The sequence below is a fragment of the Bombina bombina genome, chromosome 11, assembly GCF_027579735.1.
Source record: "Bombina bombina isolate aBomBom1 chromosome 11, aBomBom1.pri, whole genome shotgun sequence".
NCBI lineage: Eukaryota > Metazoa > Chordata > Amphibia > Anura > Bombinatoridae > Bombina > Bombina bombina.
The window spans coordinates 167,946,258-167,971,287 of NC_069509.1; the positions used below are offsets into that span (position 1 = coordinate 167,946,258).

Genomic DNA, 25,030 nt, shown 5'->3' on the forward strand with positions numbered 1-25,030 from the left:
AGGGTATCTTTGGTTCAGCACCTGGGTAGCGCTTTCTGATTGGTGTCTAAATGTAGCCACCAATCAGCAAGCGCTACCCAGGGGCTGAATCAAAAATGGGACGGCTCCTAAGCTTACATTCAAATAAAGATACCAAGAGAACAAAGAAAAATTGATAATAGGAATACATTGGAAAGTTGTTTGAAATTGCTGCTCTATCTGAATCATGAAAGTTTATTTTTGACTAGACTATCCCTTTAATGCTTTTACACACAACAGAAGCTTTTGCATGAAAAAGGCAATATGAAGTCTAGGCAAAGCACCTTTTTATTGTGAAACATGCAGGCTTGCAAACTATTTGAACACTGATACTGACTTTGTTCTTCTCCTTACATTAATTATTATGCTATTAAAACTTACAATAATATTTACCACAATCATTTCCCATGAAAGCTTCAAATTTATGACATTCAGATTTGCCACTGTAATATAATCTACCAACAGCTAATAAGGCGAGCTTTTACAAAAGAAAATCTAATTCAGTCCTGTTTTACCCCAATTCTCCAAACCCATTTGACATGAAGCAGTATTTTTTTTAACATTTGCTTTGTTACCTGAAATAGGGGCACATCTTGTGCTAAAAATTTTGCAAGGTTCACGTCCAACAAAGCACGCAGGAGTAGTACGCTCTCATTTTCCTCTGGGTATTTTAATTTAAGATTTCCTGCTGCAGTCAGTACGGACTTTACTGCTCTCATCCCATAATCATAATGGTGCTGAGAAGAAAGCTGTTCTGAGCATAATCTGTATGTAGCAACAATTTTTTGGGCCAAGCTGAAAAATAAAAGTTAAAATTAAATGATTAAATGTATATTCCAAGTAATGTTATTTAAAATATGAGTCTAATTCTTAAAAAATATTCTTAAACACAAATGAAGAAAAATATCCTTAAATACATATTGATATGCTCAAGAACAATATATCCTTAAATACATATTAATATGCTTAAGTACAAATATCCTTAAATACATATTGATATGTTCAAGAACAAAATATCCTTAAATACATATTGATATGCTCAAGAACAATATATCCTTAAATACATATTGATATGCTTAAGTACAATATATCCTTAAATACATACTTATATGCTTAAGTACAAAATATCCTTAAATACATATTGATATGTTCAAGAACAATATATCCTTAAATACATATTGATATGCTTAAGTACAATATATCCTTAAATACATACTTATATGCTTAAGTACAAAATATCCTTAAATACATATTGATATGTTCAAGAACAATATATCCTTAAATACATATTGATATGCTTAAGTACAATATATCCTTAAATACATATTGATATGCTTAAGTACAAAATATCCTTAAATACATATTGATATGCTTAAGTACAAATATATCCTTAAATACATATTGATATGCTTAAGTACAATATATCCTTAAATACATATTGATATGCTTAAGTACAATATATCCTTAAATACATATTGATATGCTTAAGTACAATATATCCTTAAATACATATTGATATGCTTAAGTACAATATATCCTTAAATACATATTGATATGCTTAAGTACAAATATCCTTAAATACATATTGATATGCTCAAGAACAATATATCCTTATATACATATTGATATGCTTAAGTGCAAAATATCCTTAAATACAATATTCTCTTGTTATCTTTATTTGAAAAGCATGAATGTACGTTTAGATGTCGGCCCATTTTTAGTGAACAATCTGGGTTGCTCTTGCTGATTGGTGGATTTAACCGACCAATACACAAGTGCTGTCCAGGGTTCTGAACAAAAAATAGCTTAGATGCCTTCTTTTTCAAATAAAGATCAAGAGAACGAAGACAATTTGATAATAGGAGTAAATTAAAAAGTTGCTTAAAATTGCATGCTCTATCTGAATCATGAAAGAAAAAAAAATGGGTTCAGTGTCCTTTTAAGTACAAAATATCCTTAATACATATTCATATGCTTAAGTACAAAATATCCTTAAATATATATTGATATGCTTAAGTACAAATATCCTTAAATACATATTGATATGCTTAAGTACAAAATATCCTTAATACATATTGATATGCTTAAGTACACATATCCTTAAATATATATTGATATGCTTAAGTACACATATCCTTAATACATATTGATATGCTTAAGTACAAAATATCCTTAAATATATATTGATATGCTTAAGTACAAATATCCTTAATACATATTGATATGCTTAAGTACAAAATATCCTTAAATATATATTGATATGCTTAAGTACAAAATATCATTAAATACATATTGATATGCTTAAGTAGAAAATATCCTTAAATACATATTGATATGCTTAAGTACACATATCCTTAAATATATATTGATATGCTTAAGTACAAATATCCTTAAATACATATTGATATGCTTAAGTACACATATCCTTAAATACATATTGATATGCTTAAGTACAAAATATCCTTAAATATATATTGATATGCTTAAGTACAAATATCCTTAAATACATATTGATATGCTTAAGTACACATATCCTTAAATACATATTGATATGCTTAAGTACAAAATATCCTTAAATATATATTGATATGCTTAAGTACAAATATCCTTAAATACATATTGATATGCTTAAGTACAAAATATCCTTAAATACATATTGATATGCTTAAGTACAAAATATTCTTAAATATATATTGATATGCTTAAGTACAAAATATCCTTAATACATATTCATATGCTTAAGTACAAAATATCCTTAAATATATATTGATATGCTTAAGTACAAATATCCTTAAATACATATTGATATGCTTAAGTACAAAATATCCTTAATACATATTGATATGCTTAAGTACAAAATATCCTTAAATATATATTGATATGCTTAAGTACAAATATCCTTAATACATATTGATATGCTTAAGTACACATATCCTTAAATATATATTGATATGCTTAAGTACAAATATCCTTAAATACATATTGATATGCTTAAGTACACATATCCTTAAATACATATTGATATGCTTAAGTACAAAATATCCTTAAATATATATTGATATGCTTAAGTACAAATATCCTTAAATACATATTGATATGCTTAAGTACACATATCCTTAAATACATATTGATATGCTTAAGTACAAAATATCCTTAAATATATATTGATATGCTTAAGTACAAATATCCTTAAATACATATTGATATGCTTAAGTACAAAATATCCTTAAATACATATTGATATGCTTAAGTACAAAATATTCTTAAATATATATTGATATGCTTAAGTACAAAATATCCTTAATACATATTCATATGCTTAAGTACAAAATATCCTTAAATATATATTGATATGCTTAAGTACAAATATCCTTAAATACATATTGATATGCTTAAGTACAAAATATCCTTAATACATATTGATATGCTTAAGTACAAAATATCCTTAAATATATATTGATATGCTTAAGTACAAATATCCTTAATACATATTGATATGCTTAAGTACAAAATATCCTTAAATATATATTGATATGCTTAAGTACAAAATATCATTAAATACATATTGATATGCTTAAGTAGAAAATATCCTTAAATACATATTGATATGCTTAAGTAGAAAATATCCTTAAATACATATTGATATGCTTAAGTACACATATCCTTAAATATATATTGATATGCTTAAGTACAAATATCCTTAAATACATATTGATATGCTTAAGTACACATATCCTTAAATACATATTGATATGCTTAAGTACAAAATATCCTTAAATATATATTGATATGCTTAAGTACAAATATCCTTAAATACATATTGATATGCTTAAGTACAAAATATCCTTAAATACATATTGATATGCTTAAGTACAAAATATTCTTAAATATATATTGATATGCTTAAGTACAAAATATCCTTAAATACATATTGATATGCTTAAGTACAAAATATCATTAAATACATATTGATATGCTTAAGTACAAAATATCCTTAAATACATATTGATATGCTTAAGTACAAAATATCCTTAAATACATATTGATATGCTTAAGTACAAAATATCCTTAATACATATTGATATGCTTAAGTACAAAATATCCTTAAATATATATTGATATGCTTAAGTACAAAATATCCTTAAATACATATTGATATGCTTAAGTACAAATATCCTTAAATACATATTGATATGCTTAAGTACACATATCCTTAAATATATATTGATATGCTTAAGTACAAATATCCTTAAATACATATTGATATGCTTAAGTACACATATCCTTAAATACATATTGATATGCTTAAGTACAAAATATCCTTAAATACATATTGATATGCTTAAGTACAAAATATCCTTAAATACATATTGATGTCCTTAAAGGGACATTAAACCAACATTTTTTTATTTCATGATTCAGATAGAGAATACCATTTTAAACAACTTTCTAATTTACTTCATTCTCTTGATATTCTTTCCTGAAAAGCATATCTAGGTAGGCTCAGTAGCTTCTGATTGGTGACTGCACATAGATGCCTCATGTGATTGGCTCACCAATGTGCATTGCTATTTCTTTAACAAAGTATATACAAAGATTGCAGCAAATTAGATAATAGAAGTAAATTGGAAAGTTGTTTAAAACTGTATTCTCTATCTGAATCGTGAAAGAAAATGTTTGGGTTTAATGGCCCTTTAAGTACCAAATATCCTTAAATACATATTGATATGCTTAAAGGGACAGTCTAGTCCAAAATAAACTTTCATAATTCAGATAGAGAATGTATTTTTAAACAATTTTCCAATTTACTTTTATCACCAATTTTGCTTTGTTCTATTGGTATTCTTAGTTAAAAGCTAAAGCTAGGAGGTTCATATGCTAATTTATAAGCCCTTGAAGGCCGCCTCTTCTCTCAGGGCATTTTGACAGTTTTTCACAACTAGAGGGTGTTAGTTCATGTGTGTCATATAGATAACACTGCTCACGCACGTGGAGTTCCAGTGAGCCAGCTCTGATTGGCTAAAATGGATGTCTGTCAAAAGAACTGAAATAAGGGGGCAGTTTGCAGATATTTAGATACAAGGTAATCACAGAGGTAAAAAGTGTATTTATATAACTGTGTTGGTTATGCAAAACTAGGGAATGGGTAATAAAGGGATTATCTACTGTATCTTCTTAAACAATAAAAATTCTGGTGTAGACTGTCCCTTTAAGTACAAAATACCCTTAAATACAAAATATTCTTAAATACATATTGATATCCTCAGCGGGACAGTCTACACCAGAATTTTTATTGTTTTAAAAGATAGATAATCCCTTTATTACCCATTCCATAGTTTTGCATAACTAACACAGTGGACTGTTATAGTTCAGAACTGAATTTATGATCGATAATGCATTACATTTTAAATGAGTAAATACCTTTCAGTTGTGTATTGTAAGTCCGATAAAACCAGAAGGATATAAATTATATAATGTGATTAGTGTTTAAAAAGTAAACTGTGTCAATTTTTGTTAGTATTAGTCTCGAAATGTAACAAGAGATGTGTTAGACTAAACCGCCCTCCAGACAGATCAATGGGAACACCTCACCCTCTTGAGTAATGAACCGTGCTGTTCAAACCTCCCAAATTTCAAAATCTAAGTGAATCATGAATCGCTAATAAACTAAGTGAATCGGATACACTTCTATAAGCCACATATTGATTCACACTATGTGAACTTCTGGCTTAACTAACTTCATTTATTAGATTGTAGTTTAACATGGGTCGTTTCATTTTGTTGTTTACTTTTAGATTATACATTCACTCAGTTTATTAGCGATTCACGATTCACTTAGATATTGAAAATTGGGAGGTTTGAACAGCACGGTTCATTACGTCACTTAAGAGGGTGAGGTGTTCCCTTTGGTCTATCTAGAGCAGTGCTTTCCAAACTGTGTGTCGGGACACACTAGTGTGTCGGCAGCAGTGTGTAGGTGTGTCCCTGCTTCAGCACAAATTTTTTAATTTTTTTTAAATGTTTCTTTTTGGTTTCCGACTTTCCGCTTGCTACGCATATGACATGGTTGACACGTGATTGATACCTAGGGGGTCACAGATCATCTTAACCTATTGGCGCAGCTCTGTGGGAACTGAAATTATTCCCATTGGCGGCTTTGACGGCACATTGGCTCCTGACTGCACATGTAGTCTCCTTAATTGGCTCGTGACTGCATGTGTAGTCAGTGAGTGGGACATCAGTGTGTTTGCAGTGCGGGCAGTAGTCAGTCAGACTCGCAGAGCTCGGAGGGCAGCAGCTTAAACGCTGAGCTGAAGTCAGAAGTCAAAGTGTTGGTTTTTTTTGCAGCTAGCTCCCAGTAGTGCATTGCTGTTCCTGCTCTTGATATATGGATAAGAAGGGGAAGCTTAAAAATGCGAGTGTCTAATATTCCACCAAATATTCAGAAACTGTGTTCATCCCATCAACCTCATACATCCCATTAAAATAGTAAGTAGCTATTGGTGGTATTAAACTTTTTTTTAATTCTTGCACATACATACTGTTACTTGTAAATACATTTCGTTATTATATAATTTATGTATGTGTCCGTATCTCTTAAAACAAGTTAGTTTAACCTCCTGTTTGCCAGTACAACTGAATTACTGTGTCGCGAAATGATGTAGGTCTAAAAAGTGTGTCACCGACATGAAAAGTTTAGAAAGCTCTGATCTAGAGGGTGGTTTTGTCTAACACACCTCTTGTTACATTTCGAGACTAATACTAACAAAAATGGACACAGTGTATATTATTAAGAAATGTGAAATGTATTATTTTGTATAATTTCGTATTTATGGGTTAATCTTACACATGTTCATCAATGTTGCAACTTGTATCCGATTGGTTCCTTATTGTTTAAAGGATTACTTTCTGTTATAATTTCTAAGCTAAACAATTAACATATTAAAGTTAATAAACATTAATTAAAACCTACTGACCTATATTTTCTCCAAAACGAAGTTTCATAATGTTCTAAAAGTTATATCTTTTATTCGCCGATGATGTCACGTTATCCTGCCCACTATTTTCAGCACTGCATGTTCAAAATACTTAAACCAATAACTTTGTGTTTAAAGCGCCATTTTGAAACCTAGGTATTGTAAACGGATTGGTACAGAGCAAAGGATACCCACGGAGTGGGTTTGGAAAACAATTAAATTTGCAGACAAGATTTCTGATATACGGTAGAGATATGTTAATGAAATGCTATTGATAAAAAGCGTATTTGGGGTAGTTAGTTAGTAACAGGCATAGAAAATATTTACTTACAGTGGCCCTTTAAATAGGACTCCACTTGCTGCCTATCACTTTATGCCTGAGGAAATGGCGTGGTAGAAACAGAAAAACATGTTGCATTTTTGTGCTATTGTGTTTTTATACAGTTCTTAATTTTGTATACTTTGTTTTTTATTCAAATATATTCTTTTTAAAATATACATCATTTGCTGGTTGTGTAGTGAGCAGGGCCACTACTAATAGCCCTGCCTGCGTTTATAGCACTCATTAGTGCCTTCAAAAGTGTGAGTACCCCTAATCCCTTTGGGATCTCATTATTTGGTTGATCTGCACTAGGAGGCGCCCTTTCCATGTGCTTTATTTTAGACTCTTTGTTCCATATCTGGCAATCGAAAGGAGCAGCCCACGTTGGAGTGCAGTGCGCTGGGACACTGGGAGTTCTCAGCCTGTGTACCTAGGTATATCTTTGCCTTGGGATATGTGAGTATTCTTTTTCCCATCTTCTGTATATCAATTTACCTTATTGGCTACACTAGGAGGCGCCCTTCTTGTCTCTCTTTTTGTGTTCCGAACTTTGATAGAAGTACGCATATTGTTTGCGTTGGGTAGCATGCGTATAACAAGTTGAAAGTAAAAGGTTTGTGCATGAGTGCTAACTTGATGTGTGAAAAAAGTGGAAGTTAGAGTATCGCAAACGTGTTAACGTATTCCCCTAAAGGCTTCAATGGACACCCATAACCACGTTTAACCAAGTGCACTAACCTAACATGAAATATGAATATTTAACATTCCAATGTTCTTCACATAGCATAATAGGTTTTGTGTATTCTTAAATAAATATTTCTATTTTTTTGTTTTTATATATATTTCAAAGTGAGAAGGCACTCAGTGGGCTTCTTAAAATAGCTTTTAATGTTTAAAATCTTATGACGTTTCGGGCAACGGTCCGGTCCCTTTGTCAAATGGTATATTTAGGACAGACATACATATCATTCCCCACACCAAACATCCCTTATATACACATCTACATATCATTAGATTGAGATACTCAGCCTGTTTTGCCGCCGCCGTGTGCACCGCCGCCTCCCCAGTGTCACAATGATATGTTCTCATATGAACAGAGAGAGAAACCGACGATTCCACGCTCTTTATACTTCAGATGGTACAAATATACAGGTGAATGAACACAAAATAATAACTAAAAAATAAGTAAATAACACGTAACTTAATATTGAGAAATTATGCCAACTTTTAGGAAAAGGCCAAATTTGGTTTAATTATCAGGAGAATACACTCTGTATACATTGAATTTCTCTGAATCTAAGCAGAAGGTTAACAAACAAAGGGTGTTCCCTTAAGACCCGATTGGTTCATTTGTATTTTAAATAAGACTCCAAGAGAACATCACATTATGCCTGAGGAAACGGCGTAGAAACGCTGAGAAAGATATTGCATTTGTGCACCCATAGAAGCCATATATATATATATATATATTCATTTATTGGTTTCTATGTATGTTCATAGTTATCACGCTTGTGTTTTTAATATATTTTTTATTAAAAGTAAATCGGCTTTTCCTTATCCTAGAGTCTTTATAACACCTGCCAAGAATATTGCCACAGTCCACTGAGCTGGGACACTGCAAGATCCCAGAAGGCGTATTTAGCACAATTCATTCATTTGTGTAAATATATTTCCTCTATATATACATTTGTGTAAGTATATTTCCTCTATATATACATTTGTGTAAGTATATTTCCTCTATATATACATTTGTGTAAGTATATTGCCTCTACATATACATTTGTGTAAGTATATTTCCTCTATATATACATTTGTGTAAGTATATTTCCTCTATATATACATTTGTGTAAGTATATTTCCTCTATATATACATTTGTGTAAGTATATTTCCTCTATATATACATTTGTGTAAGTATATTTCCTCTATATATACATTTGTGTAAGTATATTTCCTCTATATATACATTTGTGTAAGTATATTTCCTCTATATATACATTTGTGTAAGTATATTTCCTCTATATATACATTTGTGTAAGTATATTTCCTCTATATATACATTTGTGTAAGTATATTTCCTCTATATATACATTTGTGTAAGTATATTTCCTCTATATATACATTTGTGTAAGTATATTTCCTCTATATATACATTTGTGTAAGTATATTTCCTCTATATATACATTTGTGTAAGTATATTTCCTCTATATATACATTTGTGTAAGTATATTTCCTCTATATATACATTTGTGGGGATTTTACCACAGCTATTTGCACTAGGAAGAACTCTTTGTTTGTTGTATTATAGTGTAGTATGGGCAGCTACAGTGTATATAAAACAAAAAGAATTTGGACTTCCGGTGGGCGGCTCTACAAGATGGCTGCAAGCTTCAACAGCTCTGAGGACAACTACATCAAACTCTAATTTTGCTGCCACTTGCCCACGCCATCTGCACCTCCCTTGACAGGCAAGCTGTCCGGGAATATTTGGCAGACAGAAGGAATAACAGCTCTTCTACCCCAGAACGTCATTGTAAAGAATAAAGCCGTTGGGCACCGTGGCGGGAATATCACCGCCACATTTTATATACACATAACCGAGTTCCTAACTCCTAACAAGGTTCCTGTTTATTAAAGATGGTTATCTTTACCACCAAAAAAGACTCTGCTGACTCCCTCATTCTAGCGGGACTGCAAACTGTATTCTTGCCCAAGCTAGAAAGGCTCCTGCACTCATGCGCTGATTTGTGCGCAATGTTGTCAAACGAGACACAGCCTGGACCCCGGGTGAGACCAACCGCCGAACCTACCACAAGTACTGTCACATTCTTGCTTCTTTCTGACAACCACAAGGCTCCACCACTATTGGCAAGCGGCACGACCTCTCCTGCTATGCACCTGATGGGATCCGTTACAGACTCAAGAACCGGACCGGAGGAGAGCATGCCGGCACCTCTATTAACCCACCAGCTGTTGATCTCGGCTCCAGAGCCCGGAGTCCGGGTGTGCTGGCCGGACTGTGTCATGGAATCAGCTGTTTGTCTAGAGCGCGGCTCGCCGCCCTCCTATGTGGCTCATCCGACTGCTGTTTCAGCTGCAGATCTAGGTGGATCACCTCTTCCATGCTGTTCTACCCATCGAGCAACCTGGCTGCCTAACTGCTGCCCCTCGGGAGTACCCGGACTTACACGCCAAGCAAGAGGCATCGGCTGATGCCTCTCTACAGGAATACCTCATACATCGTCGGGCCTGATCCCCTTCCAACACTGAACACTGCGGAAGGAAAAATGTGTATCTGGTACAATCTAGGTCTGATGATGTGTGATGATCTGGTATCTTCCACATTTTTTACTAGCTTAAGAGTGTTTTATCTGCTCAACCGGGATACAAATATCTGAACGCCATGACTTTATTATATTCTGTCAGCCTGGATGGCTCTCCGCTTCTGAGCTCACTATGTAATTTACACTGTTTGTTATTGACGCTGTTAATATTCCTGAGCACCTCTCACAGGCAGCAACTAGACGTATCACGCCTTGAATTATTTTAGGCAATAAGAGATGTCTGCTTCTATGTACAATCACTGATACTTTCAGAGGAGGTCCTGGTACTTATGCCCTGCTTATTTATCAGTTAGTTGGTATAATGGGTACCCCTGATTAGTATTTTCTATAATGCTGAATATGCCTAATCTTTATTGTTATGCGTTAAATGGTGGCTTGCCTTTCTGTTCTAATGTAAACTCATATGTTCTACTTTGTGATATGTATTGGCATGTTCCCCTTATAGTGTTGCCTTCAGGCTGGATACTCCCAGTAATAAACTCATTTGGAATCCTTGCACTCTGTTAAAAGTTTGAACACAGGATGTTGGCAGGGTCAGTGTCTCTACAATTATATTTTGTGCACGATGGAAATAGTATACTCATTTCAAATTGCTTATCTATACCACAGTTTATACCTCTGAACAGTAAAAATTCATACATTTTAGGTCTTATAGTAGCATAAACATGTATTTGAACTGCTGCAACTTAACATTGAAGATTATATACTGCACAGTTAGCAGGATCAGGTTTATTAATAAAAAAAAATGTAATCATACAATTATATATTTAAATTGTTCATTGATGTGAGTGTCAGGAGTACAGGCATTTTCAAAACTGCTATTATTACATGGATTATTTTCCTTCTGTTACATTTATTCTCCATTATATGATAGCAAGGTGTTTCAGTATTCTTTTAAACAGAGGAATCTTCTTGGTTAGTGTAACTTAAAATATTATCACTGACAGTATTGAAGGGTCTTATCTCTGCTAAACGTTGAAGCCGCCTCCTACTATGGTTGAACAAGCCCACAACTCCACATAATCCAATGTCAGATATCACATCTAAGCAAATTAAGCTGTCTCATACTGGTAGCTGTTACTCCCTACTATTATAGTATATTCTGCTTTGAGGCCCTACCAGGCTCCTAAGCTTATTTCTGTAGTTAGTCTTAATATTGACCTAGCAATGAACGTGTGAAAAGCTGGCAAAGGCTCTCACTTTGATGACTTTTATATGTTAGATAAGCAATAACAAATATCGCCAAGAACACTGATGTCCATTAGTGGCTTTTTGCTTACGAGTAAAGCCCCCTGAATTGCTTTGAGCCACCGTATTGTTATAAGGTTCTCCTAAAGTTAATTTAATGTTTGTTTTTTTTTTTTTTTTTTTTTTTATTATTATTATTATTATTATTATTATTATTTTTTTGTTTTGTTTTGTTGTTGTTCCCTTAGTCTAGTTTAAAAACATAAAACCCCAACCTTGTGGTACAAGGGCATATAATGCTGGAATGTTCACCAGCCTATTGAAGATCTTTAAAGTTGTCTACGCCACTGCGATTTTTGAATTTTCATATACTTGAAACTGTGTATTGCTACATTTCAATGTCTTCTTACATATACCTTTGTAAACTCACCCTGCGCGGTGTTTTGATGATGCATTGTCTATTATTGTACCCTTGTGTTGGTTATAAATAAAATTTAAAAAAAACAAAAAAAACAAAAAGAATTTGAAATCAGATAGAGCCTTGTCCAAGGGAAACATATCCCTCTTACTCATATATATATATATATATATACACACACATACATACATACATACATACACAGTATCTCACAAAAGTGAGTACACCCCTTACATTTTTGTAAATATTTTATTATATCTTTTCATGTGACAACACTGAATAAATTACACTTTGCTACAATGTAAAGTAGTGAGTGTACAGCCTGTATAACAGTGTAAATTTGCTTTCCCCTTAAAATAACTCAACACACAGCCATTAATGTCTAAACCGTTGGCAACAAAAGTGAGTACACCCCTAAGTGGAAATGTCCAAATTGGGCCCAGTTAGCCATTTTCCCTCCCCAGAGTCATGTGACTCGTTAGTGTTACAAGGTCTCAGATGTGAATGGGGAGAAGGTGTGTTAAATTTGGTGTTATCGCTCTCACACTCTCTCATACTGGTCACTGGAAGTTCAACATGGCATCATGGCAAAGAACTCTCTGAGGATCTGAAAAAAAGAATTGTTGATCTACATAAAGATGGCCTAGGCTATAAGAAGATTGCCAAGACCCTGAAACAGAGCTGCAGCATGGTGGGCAAGATCATACAGCGGTTTCACAGGACATGTTCCACTCAGAACAGGCTATTTTGGGAAATAGATGTATAAGTGCTGCCATCATTGCTGCAGAGGTTGAAGGGGTGGGGGGTAAGCCTGTCAGTGCTCAGACCATACGCCGCACACTGCAATAAATTGGTCTGCATAGCTGTCGTCCCAGAAGGAAGCCTCTTCTAAAGATGATGCACAAGAAAGCCTGCAGTTTGCTGAAGCCAAGCAGACTAAGGACATGGATTACTGGAACCATGTCCTGTGGTCCGATGAGACCAAGATAAACTTATTTGGTTCAGATGGTGTCAAGCGTGTGTGGCGACAATCAGGTGAGGAGTAAAGACAAGTGTGTCTTACCTACAGTCAAGCATGGTGGTGGGAGTGTCATGGTCTGGGCCTGCATGAGTGCTGCCGACACTGGGGAACTACAGCTCATTGAGGGAACAATGAATGCCAACAAGTACTGTGACATACTGAAGCAGAGCATGATCCCCTCCCTTCGGAAACTGGGCTGCAGGGCAGTATTCCAACATGATAACAACCCCAAACAGACCTCCAAGACGACCACTGCCTTGCTAAAGAAGCTGAGGGTAAAGGTGATGGACTGACCAAGCATGTCTCCAGACCTAAACCCTATTGAGCATCTGTGGGGCATCCTCAAACGGAAGGTGGGGGAGCGCAAGGTCTCTAACATCCACCAGCTCCGTGATGTCATCATGGAGGAGTGGAAGAGGACTCCAGTGGCAACCTGTAAACTCTGGTGAACTCCATGCCCAAGAGGGTTAAGGCAGTGCTTTAAATAATGGTGGCCACACAAAATATTGACACTTTGGGCCCAATTTAGACATTTCCACTTAGGGGTGTACTCACTTCTGTTGCCAACAGTTTAGACATTAATGACTGTGTGCTGTGTTATTTTCAGCAGACAGCAAATTTACACTGTTATACAGGCTGTACACTCATTACTTTACATTGTAGCAAAGTGTCATTTCTTCAGTGTTGTCACATAAAATACATAATAAAATATTTACAAAAATGTGAGGGGTGTACTCACTTTTGTGAGATACTGTATATATATATATATATATATATATATATATATATATATATATTTATATTTATATTTATATTTATAAATACATAGAACACATTCCCTAGTGAAATGAAGAGCATTTGAATGTGAAATATTTAGAGTAAATACAAACTTTATTAAATGTGAATATTGCATAAATATGATTACACTTGTTTTTAGCTACTTGACTGAAAAGGGCTCCAATGCGCACATATTGTTCTTGCAGAAGTCTGCAGAATATTATGTCATTCAGTGTTTCTCAATTAATTGAAACATTAATCTTTCTAAAAACACATTTAGAGTAGTTAGACATCAGATGAGTCTTTATAAACAGAACTAGACTTATTAAGTTGTTGAGGGCTTAAGAATAGAAAGATAAAGCAATCCCGAGATACTGTACATATGGGAGAACTGTGTGTACTATTATTACATTTTACTTCATAGCATTTTAAGTAGTTCAAAGGCTGATTTACATCTATTGCAAAATGCTACAAAAGACCCTGAAGCGTCAGTAAAATGAATTTCTTAACACAGATTAGAACTGAAGCTACATTCAGTCTCTTTATAAATCACTAGAAAATTAATAATCATCTTTACACAAGTCAAACACTCTGTTAAAAAGCGGTAATTTTGATTATTTGCTTCACTTAAAGGGACATTAAACACCTTGTAATTATAAAACATTTCTGTTGTGTTATCAGACAAGTCTAAATGTTTCTAAAACAAAATAACATCCTTTTTACTGCAATCATATGTCTTATTTCGAGGAGCCAATCTGGGCTTAAAGGGACACTGAACCCAATTTTTTTCTTTTGTGATTCAGATAAAGCATGCAATTTTAAGCAACTTTCTAATTTACTCCTATTATCAATTTTTCTTCATTCCCTTGCTATCTTTATTTGCATCTAAGTTATTTTTTGGTTCAGACGATGGAGATGGACAGAGCTTGTTTATTGGTCGGTTAAATTAATCCACCAATCAGCAAGAACAACCCAGGTTGTTCACCAAAAATGGGCCGGCATCTAAACTTACATTATTGCTTTTCAAATAAAGATACCAAGATAATGAAGAAAATTTGATAATAGGAGTAAATTAGAAATGTGCTTAAAATTGCGTGCTCTATCTGAATCACGAAAGAAAAAATTTGGGTTCAGTGTCCCTTTAAGACTGCAGACAACAGTCATAATTTTAGTATAAATTGCGTTGTTTTGCAGTTGTTATCTGATAAAGCCACATAGGAATATATATATGTAGCAGGTTTAGCCTTGATAAGTCAGCAGGCGCATTTCCATTTCTGAGACCAAAATTACATGGAAATTTGGCAAAATAAATAATGAAATAATATTGCAAAGTTGTTTTATTACGCACAAATAAACACTTTATACAAACATCTCAAGGTGTATAATGCCACTTTTAATATATATTTTTTTAATATTTACATGAAGTTTCTCTCTGAGTATGTTGAGGCAGAGGGACTGAATTATCAAGGGCCGAATCGCCCCTGATCCCCGTTTCCGCGCAATACTTTAGGCTCGCTGTAAACAGCAGTTAAGAAGCAGCGGTCTTAAGACCGCTGTTTCTTAACTGGCCTGATGCCTCTGAGGCTGCGGACATCAATCTGCCCGTTCGCATACAATCGGGTTGATTGACACCCCCTGCAGGGGGCGGCATTGCACCAGCAGTTCACTAAAACTGTTTGTGCGATGCTGAATGCCGACAGCGTATGCTGTCCACATTCAGCAATGTCTGGCGGACATGATATGCTACAACGTATCATGTCCTTTAGACATTGATAATTCGGCCCCAGACTGACAAGTGTGGCTGATCTTGCAGTTAGAGAAGAGTTTGATCTGTTCAGGTACAAAAGACAAACGCTCAAATACTTCCGCGGCAAATCAGTTGCGGAAACAACAAGCAAAATAACTTATTTTGCGTGAGCATTAAGCCGTGCAATCCAAACAGCCAAATAGAAGACAAATAGAAAAAAAAAACACTTACACGCTAATCTGTTGCACAAAACCCATGACATTTTCTTCTCGAAAAAAATGTTTTCATAACGGAATATGTTCTATTTATTTATAAACAAATATGTCTCTATATATATGATGATTTCTGAACTAATATATCTATTTATAGCAAGATATATATATATATTATATATATATATAAATAATATATATATACAGTATATGTCTAGATATCTAGAAATCTATATGCGAACATCTCTTTGAAAATCCCTCTGGGATATTATTTAATGTGCAAAAGAATGTAATGTAAAATCTTCTCATTATCTCCCTAGTTAAACATATGTCTATACACATAAATTCATGTTTCCCTATGTATGTGTATGTATATCAATGTAAAATCCCTGCGTCTGCTTTTTTTTCCCTAACACCCGAGATCTCGTATCTTTTAGTCCTTACAACTTTTGTGTGCAATATTTTTTTAAATTATTTTTTAAAAGACAGTGTTGAGTGTAACTGCACTTTGTAATGTATTTTTGAAATGTTTTGTGAAACTTTTTTGTTGCGGAAAAATGTTAACTACAGCTCTTCGAGCGCAGAAAGGATTGTTGCTTAAAATACTTGTAATAGCTCCGCAAAGGAAATTAATTGTGAAAAGACCATATAGCGAGCGTGGAAAGCCCATACTGAGCGACTTGTAATCTTGACCTTAATAAATGGTTAACAATATTTGTGAGATATTAAATCTCATCCACATGAAAGCAAATTAAATAGATGGAAAAGTAAAAATTAAAATTTTATGATTCAGATAGAACATACAATTTTAAACAGCTCTCAAATTTACTTTTATTTGCAAATGTGCTTTGTTCTGACTGGAATTTGGGTTGCTCCCAAGATTCAAAGGCACTAAACTGCTTATAAAACCATGGTACTGAAACAACTCATAAAGCTCAACAGATTACAAAGGGTGACTTCCTTTCATATAATTATACATTGAGCATGGATGAAAGTGATCTAAGAGATCTAAAGAAAAAATGTAGCCAAGTCAGGAACTGCAAAGATCAAATTGAACTTCTTGGAAGCTACGCGTCACTTCAGAATGTATAAAGTAATCCAGTGCACAATAATTGTTTTCTTCAAACATCCATTAAATCTCTACTTTGAGGTGAAATTTAAAATAAAATTTGAATGTAAAAAAAGTATTATTGTTGATATATAACAAGAATTCCTAATAATAACAATTTATTATGTACCACAACTGAAGCCAAGGAGTATAGCGGTAGTACAGGGTGCTGCCTTGGACCATAATATTGCCACCCTTGCCCTATACCTTATACTAGAAAAATTTGGCAGAGGTATTACAATTCAGCAGAAATCACTGTTCTAACAGCTTGACATAAGATTTTTGGACTTTGCCCATTAAATCTTGTGAAAACCAATTTGGTCTGATATCAGTTGGATTTTTAGTTGTTAGGTGACATTTTTTATAGTTGATATGTTATACACACTTTCACCAGGCTGTTTCACTGACCTCTGTATGTGTTTAGGCTAAAGTGACTGTCCCTTAGTTTTACTACAGTAATGATGACACTTGCAGGCCCATTTATCAAGCTCCGTACGGAGCTTGAAGGGCCGTGTTTCTGGCGAGTCTTCAGACTCGCCAGAAACACAACTTATGAAGCAGCGGTCTAAAGACCGCTGCTTCATAACCCTGTCCGCCTGCTCTGAGCAGGCGGACAGGAATCGCCGGAAATCAACCCGATCGAATACGATCAGGTTAATTGACAGCTCCCTGCTGGCGGCCAATTGGCCGCGAGTCAGCAGGGGGCGGCGTTGCACCAGCAGCTCTTGTGAGCTGCTGGTGCAATGTTAAATGCGGAGAGCGTATTGCTCTCCGCATTTAGCGAGGTCTTGCGGACCTGATCCGCAGTGTCGGATCAGGTCCGCAAGCCCTTTGATAAATGGGCCCCATAGGCTCGTCGGAAACAGCAGTTATGAAGCAGTGGTCTTAAGAGCCTTTGAGGAAGCCGTGTGAACGGCGAAATGCGCATCAGGCGTGTTTAGGGGACTTTAGCCACTTATATAGCTGTAATTATCGCCTTCTGGTTTAGCCTTATATTGGGCTTATTGGCACCCACACAGACCGGTACTTACTCCTGCTCTTTACTGCATTTATCCAGTTAAATTTGTTGATGGGGCCAATCCCCTTTGTAGATAATTTACTGCAGATTTGAGCATATGCGAGTTTGTATTGAAACTGTGTGGGGCTTAGTGATTTAGATTGGTAATAGTTATGGTGGATAACTGTCCCTTGTATTCTATTTTAATCTAAGTTTTATAACACATACACTCATTTGTATATATTTACACTATACATTTATATGTATATATTAACTAAATAGAATAAAAGTTATATTTTATCTTCAACCTGAATCAAGGTGACCCTCCTTGCCATCCTACATTTGTCTAATTGATATTTGTAAGAGTGCAAGTATACTGTCACTTTTTCTTTCGCTTCTATTTTTATGTACTTCCAGACAGTTAGCACCCCCCCTTTTTTTTTGCATATGATCTATTAAATTGTTTAATGTTTAGATCTGCTTGTCAGATCAATGTAATTGCAGATTACCATACTGTGAAAAACATTAGGGGTTTCTTTATTAGTGAACATCCCATTTCTCTCTATATTTCCATAACTGGTCAGCCTGCTCTGAGGCTGTGGACATTAATCCTATACTATCATACACGATCAGGCTGATCGGCACCCCCTGCTAGCGGTAGATTGGCCGCAAATCAGCAGGGGGCGGCATTGCACAAGCAGTTCACAAAAACGCAATAATAAATGCCGACAGCACATTGCACATTGCTTGTGCAATAATAAATGCCAACATCGATGTCTGTTGGACATAATTGACCCCATATTATAAATCGGCCCCATATTATAAAAAGGAAGTGACACTATATTAGTATTTTTTTATTACAATGTTTATTATTATGTGCTTATTTTGTGGGGTACTCAACGGTACTGAGTATTACCACCTCTGTCATCTCATAACAGGGAATATTTGTAATCATCATGTAAATACTCTAGTTTGCCCAAGAGGGGCTACAAAATCTATCAAGAATTGTAAATAACTGTCTCACTTTGCTTTTCTCAAAGTTACTGAGCATAATATATCAATCAATAATCAGTGAGTACTGGCACCTTTTTTCTTACAAAAAAAAAAATGATAATTATTATTATTATTATAGGTTTTACCTTCTAGAGTCCAGAAATCCCATAGAGTAAAGAGATATTTCCCCAATCAATGCGTAGTCTGGAACCATCATAGCAACAGTGCGAAATAACGCCTGGTGGGAAGGAAAACAATGATGTATAAAGACGTGTATTTGCAGTGTATGCAGAAGCAAGTTGGGTTAAAATGCTTCCAGCCAAATCTCAAATACAATAAATGTTTAAAAGGGACATTCAACTCATTATTTATATTCCCATTAAAATATTTGGCGATGTATATCTTTAAAAACAACAAAAAGACGCATAGCTATGGTCTAATATATATTTTGTATAGGATATAGAGTGTATCCTATTGGATTTGGAACTCTGACCCTATGCTACACATTTATCGATTGACCATTGCACAGTCATTTCTGTCTGTCCCTAACTAGCTTCAGCAAGAGATAAGATACCAAGTGGCTTTTCAATGAGCATATTCCTAGAATACAAAACAATTATTTTTATCAAATGAACTGGCATTTTATATGCTTTTAAAACATTATTTAGTAGATGTGGTTATCTGCTGATATCTACTGTACTAATATAGAAGCAATGAAAGTCTCTGTATGTTCAGACTGTGAACAAGAAGTTACCAAGTGACAAAAAGTAAAAAGTAGATCCTAACTCACTGATTTACTGCATATCACGTTTCTTTTTAACCAATATATATATAGTCAGCCCTAGCGCTGACGTTCATGCAACTGCTCTATAAAAACTACTTCCTGGTGAGTCTCAGTGGGTTATAGAGAACAACATATTCTCATCATATTTTCTAGATGCCCTACAACATTGTACGTTTGGAGAGCAATAAATCATGTCAGATATCAAGTGCAGAAATCGGAATCGTTTAGATATTAAAGTCTGATATTAAAAACATAAATAGTTATAAAAATACAGCTGAGAATAAGTAAGTAGCGGAACTATGAGATTAGTTCACATTTTATAATACTGCCACTTATGAAATAATGTGTGATGACTTTATAGGGACATTAATCTGCTTGGCACAACTGCAGAAGAGGGGTTAAGTCTCACTATGCTGCTCTGATCCCTCCTGAGCTCTCTTCAAAGCCATTCTATTATTTTAACCCTTTATAACTGTTAGCTAAGCTCTGCATCTTTACACTGGCCTCAGCCATCCTTGAGTTTTATAATGAGAGTGTACTCTTTTTTTATTCTTCTCCCTTCTTCTGTTCCCAATGGTCCATTATATCGGCTATATTGTATTAACTTGTTTACAAAAGGCACATTTTGATTTATTTCATCACTTGAAATAGCTAATTTTGCCTGTGGTATACATCCCCATACTGAAAGTTTCTATATTTAAGTAGAGGCTATAGAAAATCTCTGTAAACCTAGAAAGCAAGGGAAATTACACACCCAGTGGGGGGTTAGGAGAGGTAAGTAATACAATGCAAATGTTTAATTATTCTCTCTAAGTACTGGACTTTGGTATACAGATAGAGATAATATAAGGAAGTGTGTATGTGAAAAATAGGGGGAACTGAATTTCCTGAATTTTAATCGGCTGTGGTTTAAAACCAGCTATTTCATACACAAAAACCCCCATAAAGAAGCAATTTCCCATATATTTTATATTCTTCAGCTTGTATACCAAGTCATTGGAAACCCATTAAGGGAAACACAATTTTGTAGTACACTGTCCCTTTAAGTGTTCTCGCTGTGACAGAAGCAGTGTGTACTCACAGACCAGTGATAATGTCTTCTTATAATGATGTATCATTCACAATACAGAGGGGGAGCTGAATGTTTTTTGCAGTTGCTGCATAGCTCTATATTATTCCTAAGGACTTTCAAAAATGCGAAGCTTCAACTTTCTATTGCGCATGCTCACCTAAAGTGCCGGTAACATCACTCATATGTGAAAGCACACGGCTTCTGTCACATGATGCAACAATACGTGCGTACCAACATGGTGGTGCCCAGTGTAACTATGCAGAGCTTTAGCAACTGGCTTCTGTAAGCAGCGATACAGAGAGAGAGTGTGGGTACGGAGAAAATAAACAGTAGCAGGTGAAAAGTAACTATGGTGCTGTAGTCGTACCCAGCAGTTTTATATCCCTTTAAAAAGCAATTGCTTCCTAGTTGCTCATTGCACAACTCCACAGTCTAATAAATGAATACCTTCAGATTGTCAGGGAGTTCCGCTCGGCCGGCATATCCAGGGTTCATGGTGATGAATACAGAACAGGTTGGGTTGAGTGTAAGCTCGGTGCCTTCAAACAAGAATACTTTAAGCTTTCGAATGATTGCCTGCTGTATGCTCAAAATCTGCTGGGCTACTACAGATAATACTTCAACCTAGGAATAGGAAATAATGTATATTCATGCCATTCAAGAACCCACACTCAAGACGATTTAAGACATGTTAATTTAATATTGCAATGAATCAGTGAAAAAAGTAAATATGTGTCTTGAGCTTTAACCCGCAAATGGGTTAAACACATAGTAGAAGTACCACTCAGGGCCCGCAGAGCACTGCTAATTCTGAATAGAAACTAGGGCTGATCCAAGAAGCAGCACTAATCACAAGACTCAGTTGTGTAATTAGAGCTGCTGATTGGATTAGTGATGGTTTCCACTCAGCACCAATGGTGCTCAGCTTTGCAAGGTTTAAACGCATATTAGTGCAGGGTCACTAATCTTAAAATTACATGCTCTAACTAATTAGAGTATGTAATGTTTTTGACTATAATGGCCCGTTAATTTGCTGATATACGGCCAGATTACAAGTGGAGTGCTAATTAACGCTCCAGCTCGAGCGTTAATTGCGCTAGAAGTAAGCTTTTTGTGTCGGGTTGCGCTCGTATTATGAGTTGAATGTAAACTGTATTTGCTTGCACGCTAATTCGACAAGTGCAAAAAAGCTGAACTTACAATATTGCATGCGTGTTCACATATTCCCCCATAGAAGAAGTCAACAGAGAAAAGAAAATGAAAAAAACTAACACCCTACTCTCGCGAAAACCTAATCGTATATTCTCATGTGAAGGGAAGGGTTTAACACGTTTTACAAAAGGATTTTCCATCAGTTAAGACAAAATACACCAATTTAATAACAGAAAATCTTATTCTAAATGTTTGCAAAGTATTTGCTTCATTTTAACCAATATCAAACTGACATTAAATTATTCAAAGGCAGTTGTACCAGCTTCAATCCATTCAAAATAGGTTAAAACCACAATTTAAACCTACTTATTATTATTATTATTCTTTATTTATAAAGCGCCAACAGATTCCGCAGCGCTGCCCATGGGTACAAGGATAACAGTACAATGGAGAAACAATACGATAAGACAAAATTTTACAGACAAAAACAGGGGGAATTGAGGGCCCTATTCCCGTGGGAACTTACAGTCTAGATGGGTAGGATGGGAAACAGGAGGTGGGGACTGCAAAGGTGAGAATGATATTAGTGGGGAGATAGAGGGCAGCTGTTAGTTAAGTGAATTTAGTATGTTAATAAGATTCCCTGAACAGAAAGGTCTTTAGGGAACATTTAAAGGAGGAGAGGTTAGGGGCAAGTCTGACAGCACGAGGAATTGCGTTCCAGAAGGTTGGTGCCGCCCGAGAGAAGTCCTGTAGTCTAGCATGAGAAGAGGTGATGGTAGAGGATGCAAGAAGCAGGTCATTGTTGGATCTTAGGGGACGGGATGGAGTGTATTTGTTGATAAGTGAGGACAGGTAGAGTGGGACAGCATTGGTGAGGGCTTTGTAGGTCAGGGTGAGAATTTAGAATTTAACTCTGTTGTGAATGGGGAGCCAGTGAAGGGATTCACAGAGAGGTGCAGCAGAAACAGAGCGTCGAGAGAGGTGGATTAGTCTGGCAGATGCATTAAGGACTGATTGGAGGGGAGAGAGGCGGGAGAGAGGGAGGCCAGTTAGTAAGTTGTTACAGTAGTCAAGTCGGGAAATTACCAGGGAGTGGATTAGCTGTTTAGTAGTTTCAGCACCTAGAAACGGACAAATTTTGGAGATATTGCGTAGGTGGTTGCGGCAGGATGAAGAGAGCAATTGGATGTGGGAAATGAAGGACAGATTTGAGTCAAGCGTGACTCCAAGGCAGCGGACTTGGGGTGATGGGGAGATAGTGTGTGACTTTGCTACTGACTGGCCATAAATACCGTAAATAGCTGACTTGGAGATTTCCGTTCTTCTTACCAAGACAGTTGAAAGTCAAACCTTTGCGAATATAACTAATCAAAAGTAATGTTGTGATATTGGTCTTTGCTGAGTTGATAAAAATAATAAAGAGCCACAGCGCACTTGTCTACACGTTACCAGAGACTTGGTAAACTTGTTTGTTATGCTAACTGCTCTCCCATACCGAATGTAAAGCCATTTTTTTTTCTGTAACGATTGGCGAACAGTGTTGATTCTATGCAAATTATAATCTGTGTAATGAGAGAATTATTTGTCCTGCCTATTCAAAAATTGACTCAATAAAGCTTTTTTACAAACAAAAAGTAATAAAGAGCTTCCATTTCAATATTTAGACTTACTAAGGTTATTTTGTATCTTTTTTTCTCTTTCCCTATTCCTATCAAAATTAAAGACAAAACTCTGACCTTGCATTTGTAGTGCTTTTTTGTACCTTTATTTTTAGGAAATGAAGATGTGAAAAACATTTAAATATAAATAAATATTTTTTATGTACTTATTATAGAATGCTCTCCATATGCGAGAACATACAGCGGAACCGCAGGCTTTCAAACTGCGTAATACAATAAAATAAAATTCAAAAATTGAATAATCTCATGGAGAGCTGTCAAACCTATAATGTTATAAGATTTCAAATTCACCTTACCAGATAACAACATTATTAAATATTATTATTTTTGTATTAAATTATGTCTTGTCTAAAACTAATAACTACACTTTAATTTCAGAACTATTCCTTAAAGATCAAATACATTGATTTGTTCTCTTTCTTTTATTGCAAATCTTGTACCCAACTGTTTAATTTGCTGTGATTAGAGAACAAACATTGTCAGTTTTATATTCATCTTGTTCCCTTGTCAAGGGGTTTTATTGTCATCTAAAAATATATATTGATCATTAAATCCCTGTAAGGCAAAATACAAAGTCAATTTGAATAGAAACTTTATGAAAAAAATGTCTATTTTGAAGTAGGCACATGACAAAAAAGTATTTGCTGCAATAAACAAAGGGAATATAACTATTTTTTTTTCCTTTTAAAATTCAATATCAGTGTGCTATGGAAATGAGTTGTCCTATATAATTCAGAGCTTACAAGATAATTGTATCTGCTGTGTCAGTCTTTTCAGACTTTAATAATAAAACACAATATGCTGTAAATATAATGGGTAAGCTATTATTTGACCGTCTGGCAGAACTTACAATAACTTTATTTTATTTATACCAAAGACAGTTAAAAAAAACAAGATAATTATTAGTTTTACAATATTAGGAAATATTCAGATAGATGATAAGTTATGGGCGCAACGGGGTGCGAAACGAACACAACAAAAAGTTGCGTTATTTAACACTCCATTGCGCTGCCATTACAAGTTTTGAAACAACCGGCTTGTGCGTGCGATATGGTTGCGTTGAGCTCCATATCGCACAAAATACAAGATACAAGCGCTGTTTTGACATGCTCGTGCAGGCTTTCCCCATAGACATCAATAGGGGAGAGCGGGTTAGAAAAAAACCTAACACCTGCGATTGCGGAATAAAAAGCTCTGTAACACAGCCCCATTGATGTCTA

General features: G+C 34.9%; 1 protein-coding gene across 1 annotated transcript in view; it reads right to left on the minus strand.

Moving 5' to 3' along the window:
- The window catches only part of DNAH3 (dynein axonemal heavy chain 3), a 611,780-nt gene that overhangs the window by 167,336 nt on the left and 419,414 nt on the right, over positions 1–25,030 (minus strand). The window contains exons 31-33 of the mRNA XM_053694256.1: positions 21,424–21,600; positions 19,267–19,358; positions 594–813 (exon numbers count right to left, since the gene is read on the minus strand). Of these exons, the coding sequence (XP_053550231.1) occupies positions 594–813; positions 19,267–19,358; positions 21,424–21,600 (489 nt within the window). The remainder of the gene's footprint in view (positions 1–593; positions 814–19,266; positions 19,359–21,423; positions 21,601–25,030) is intronic.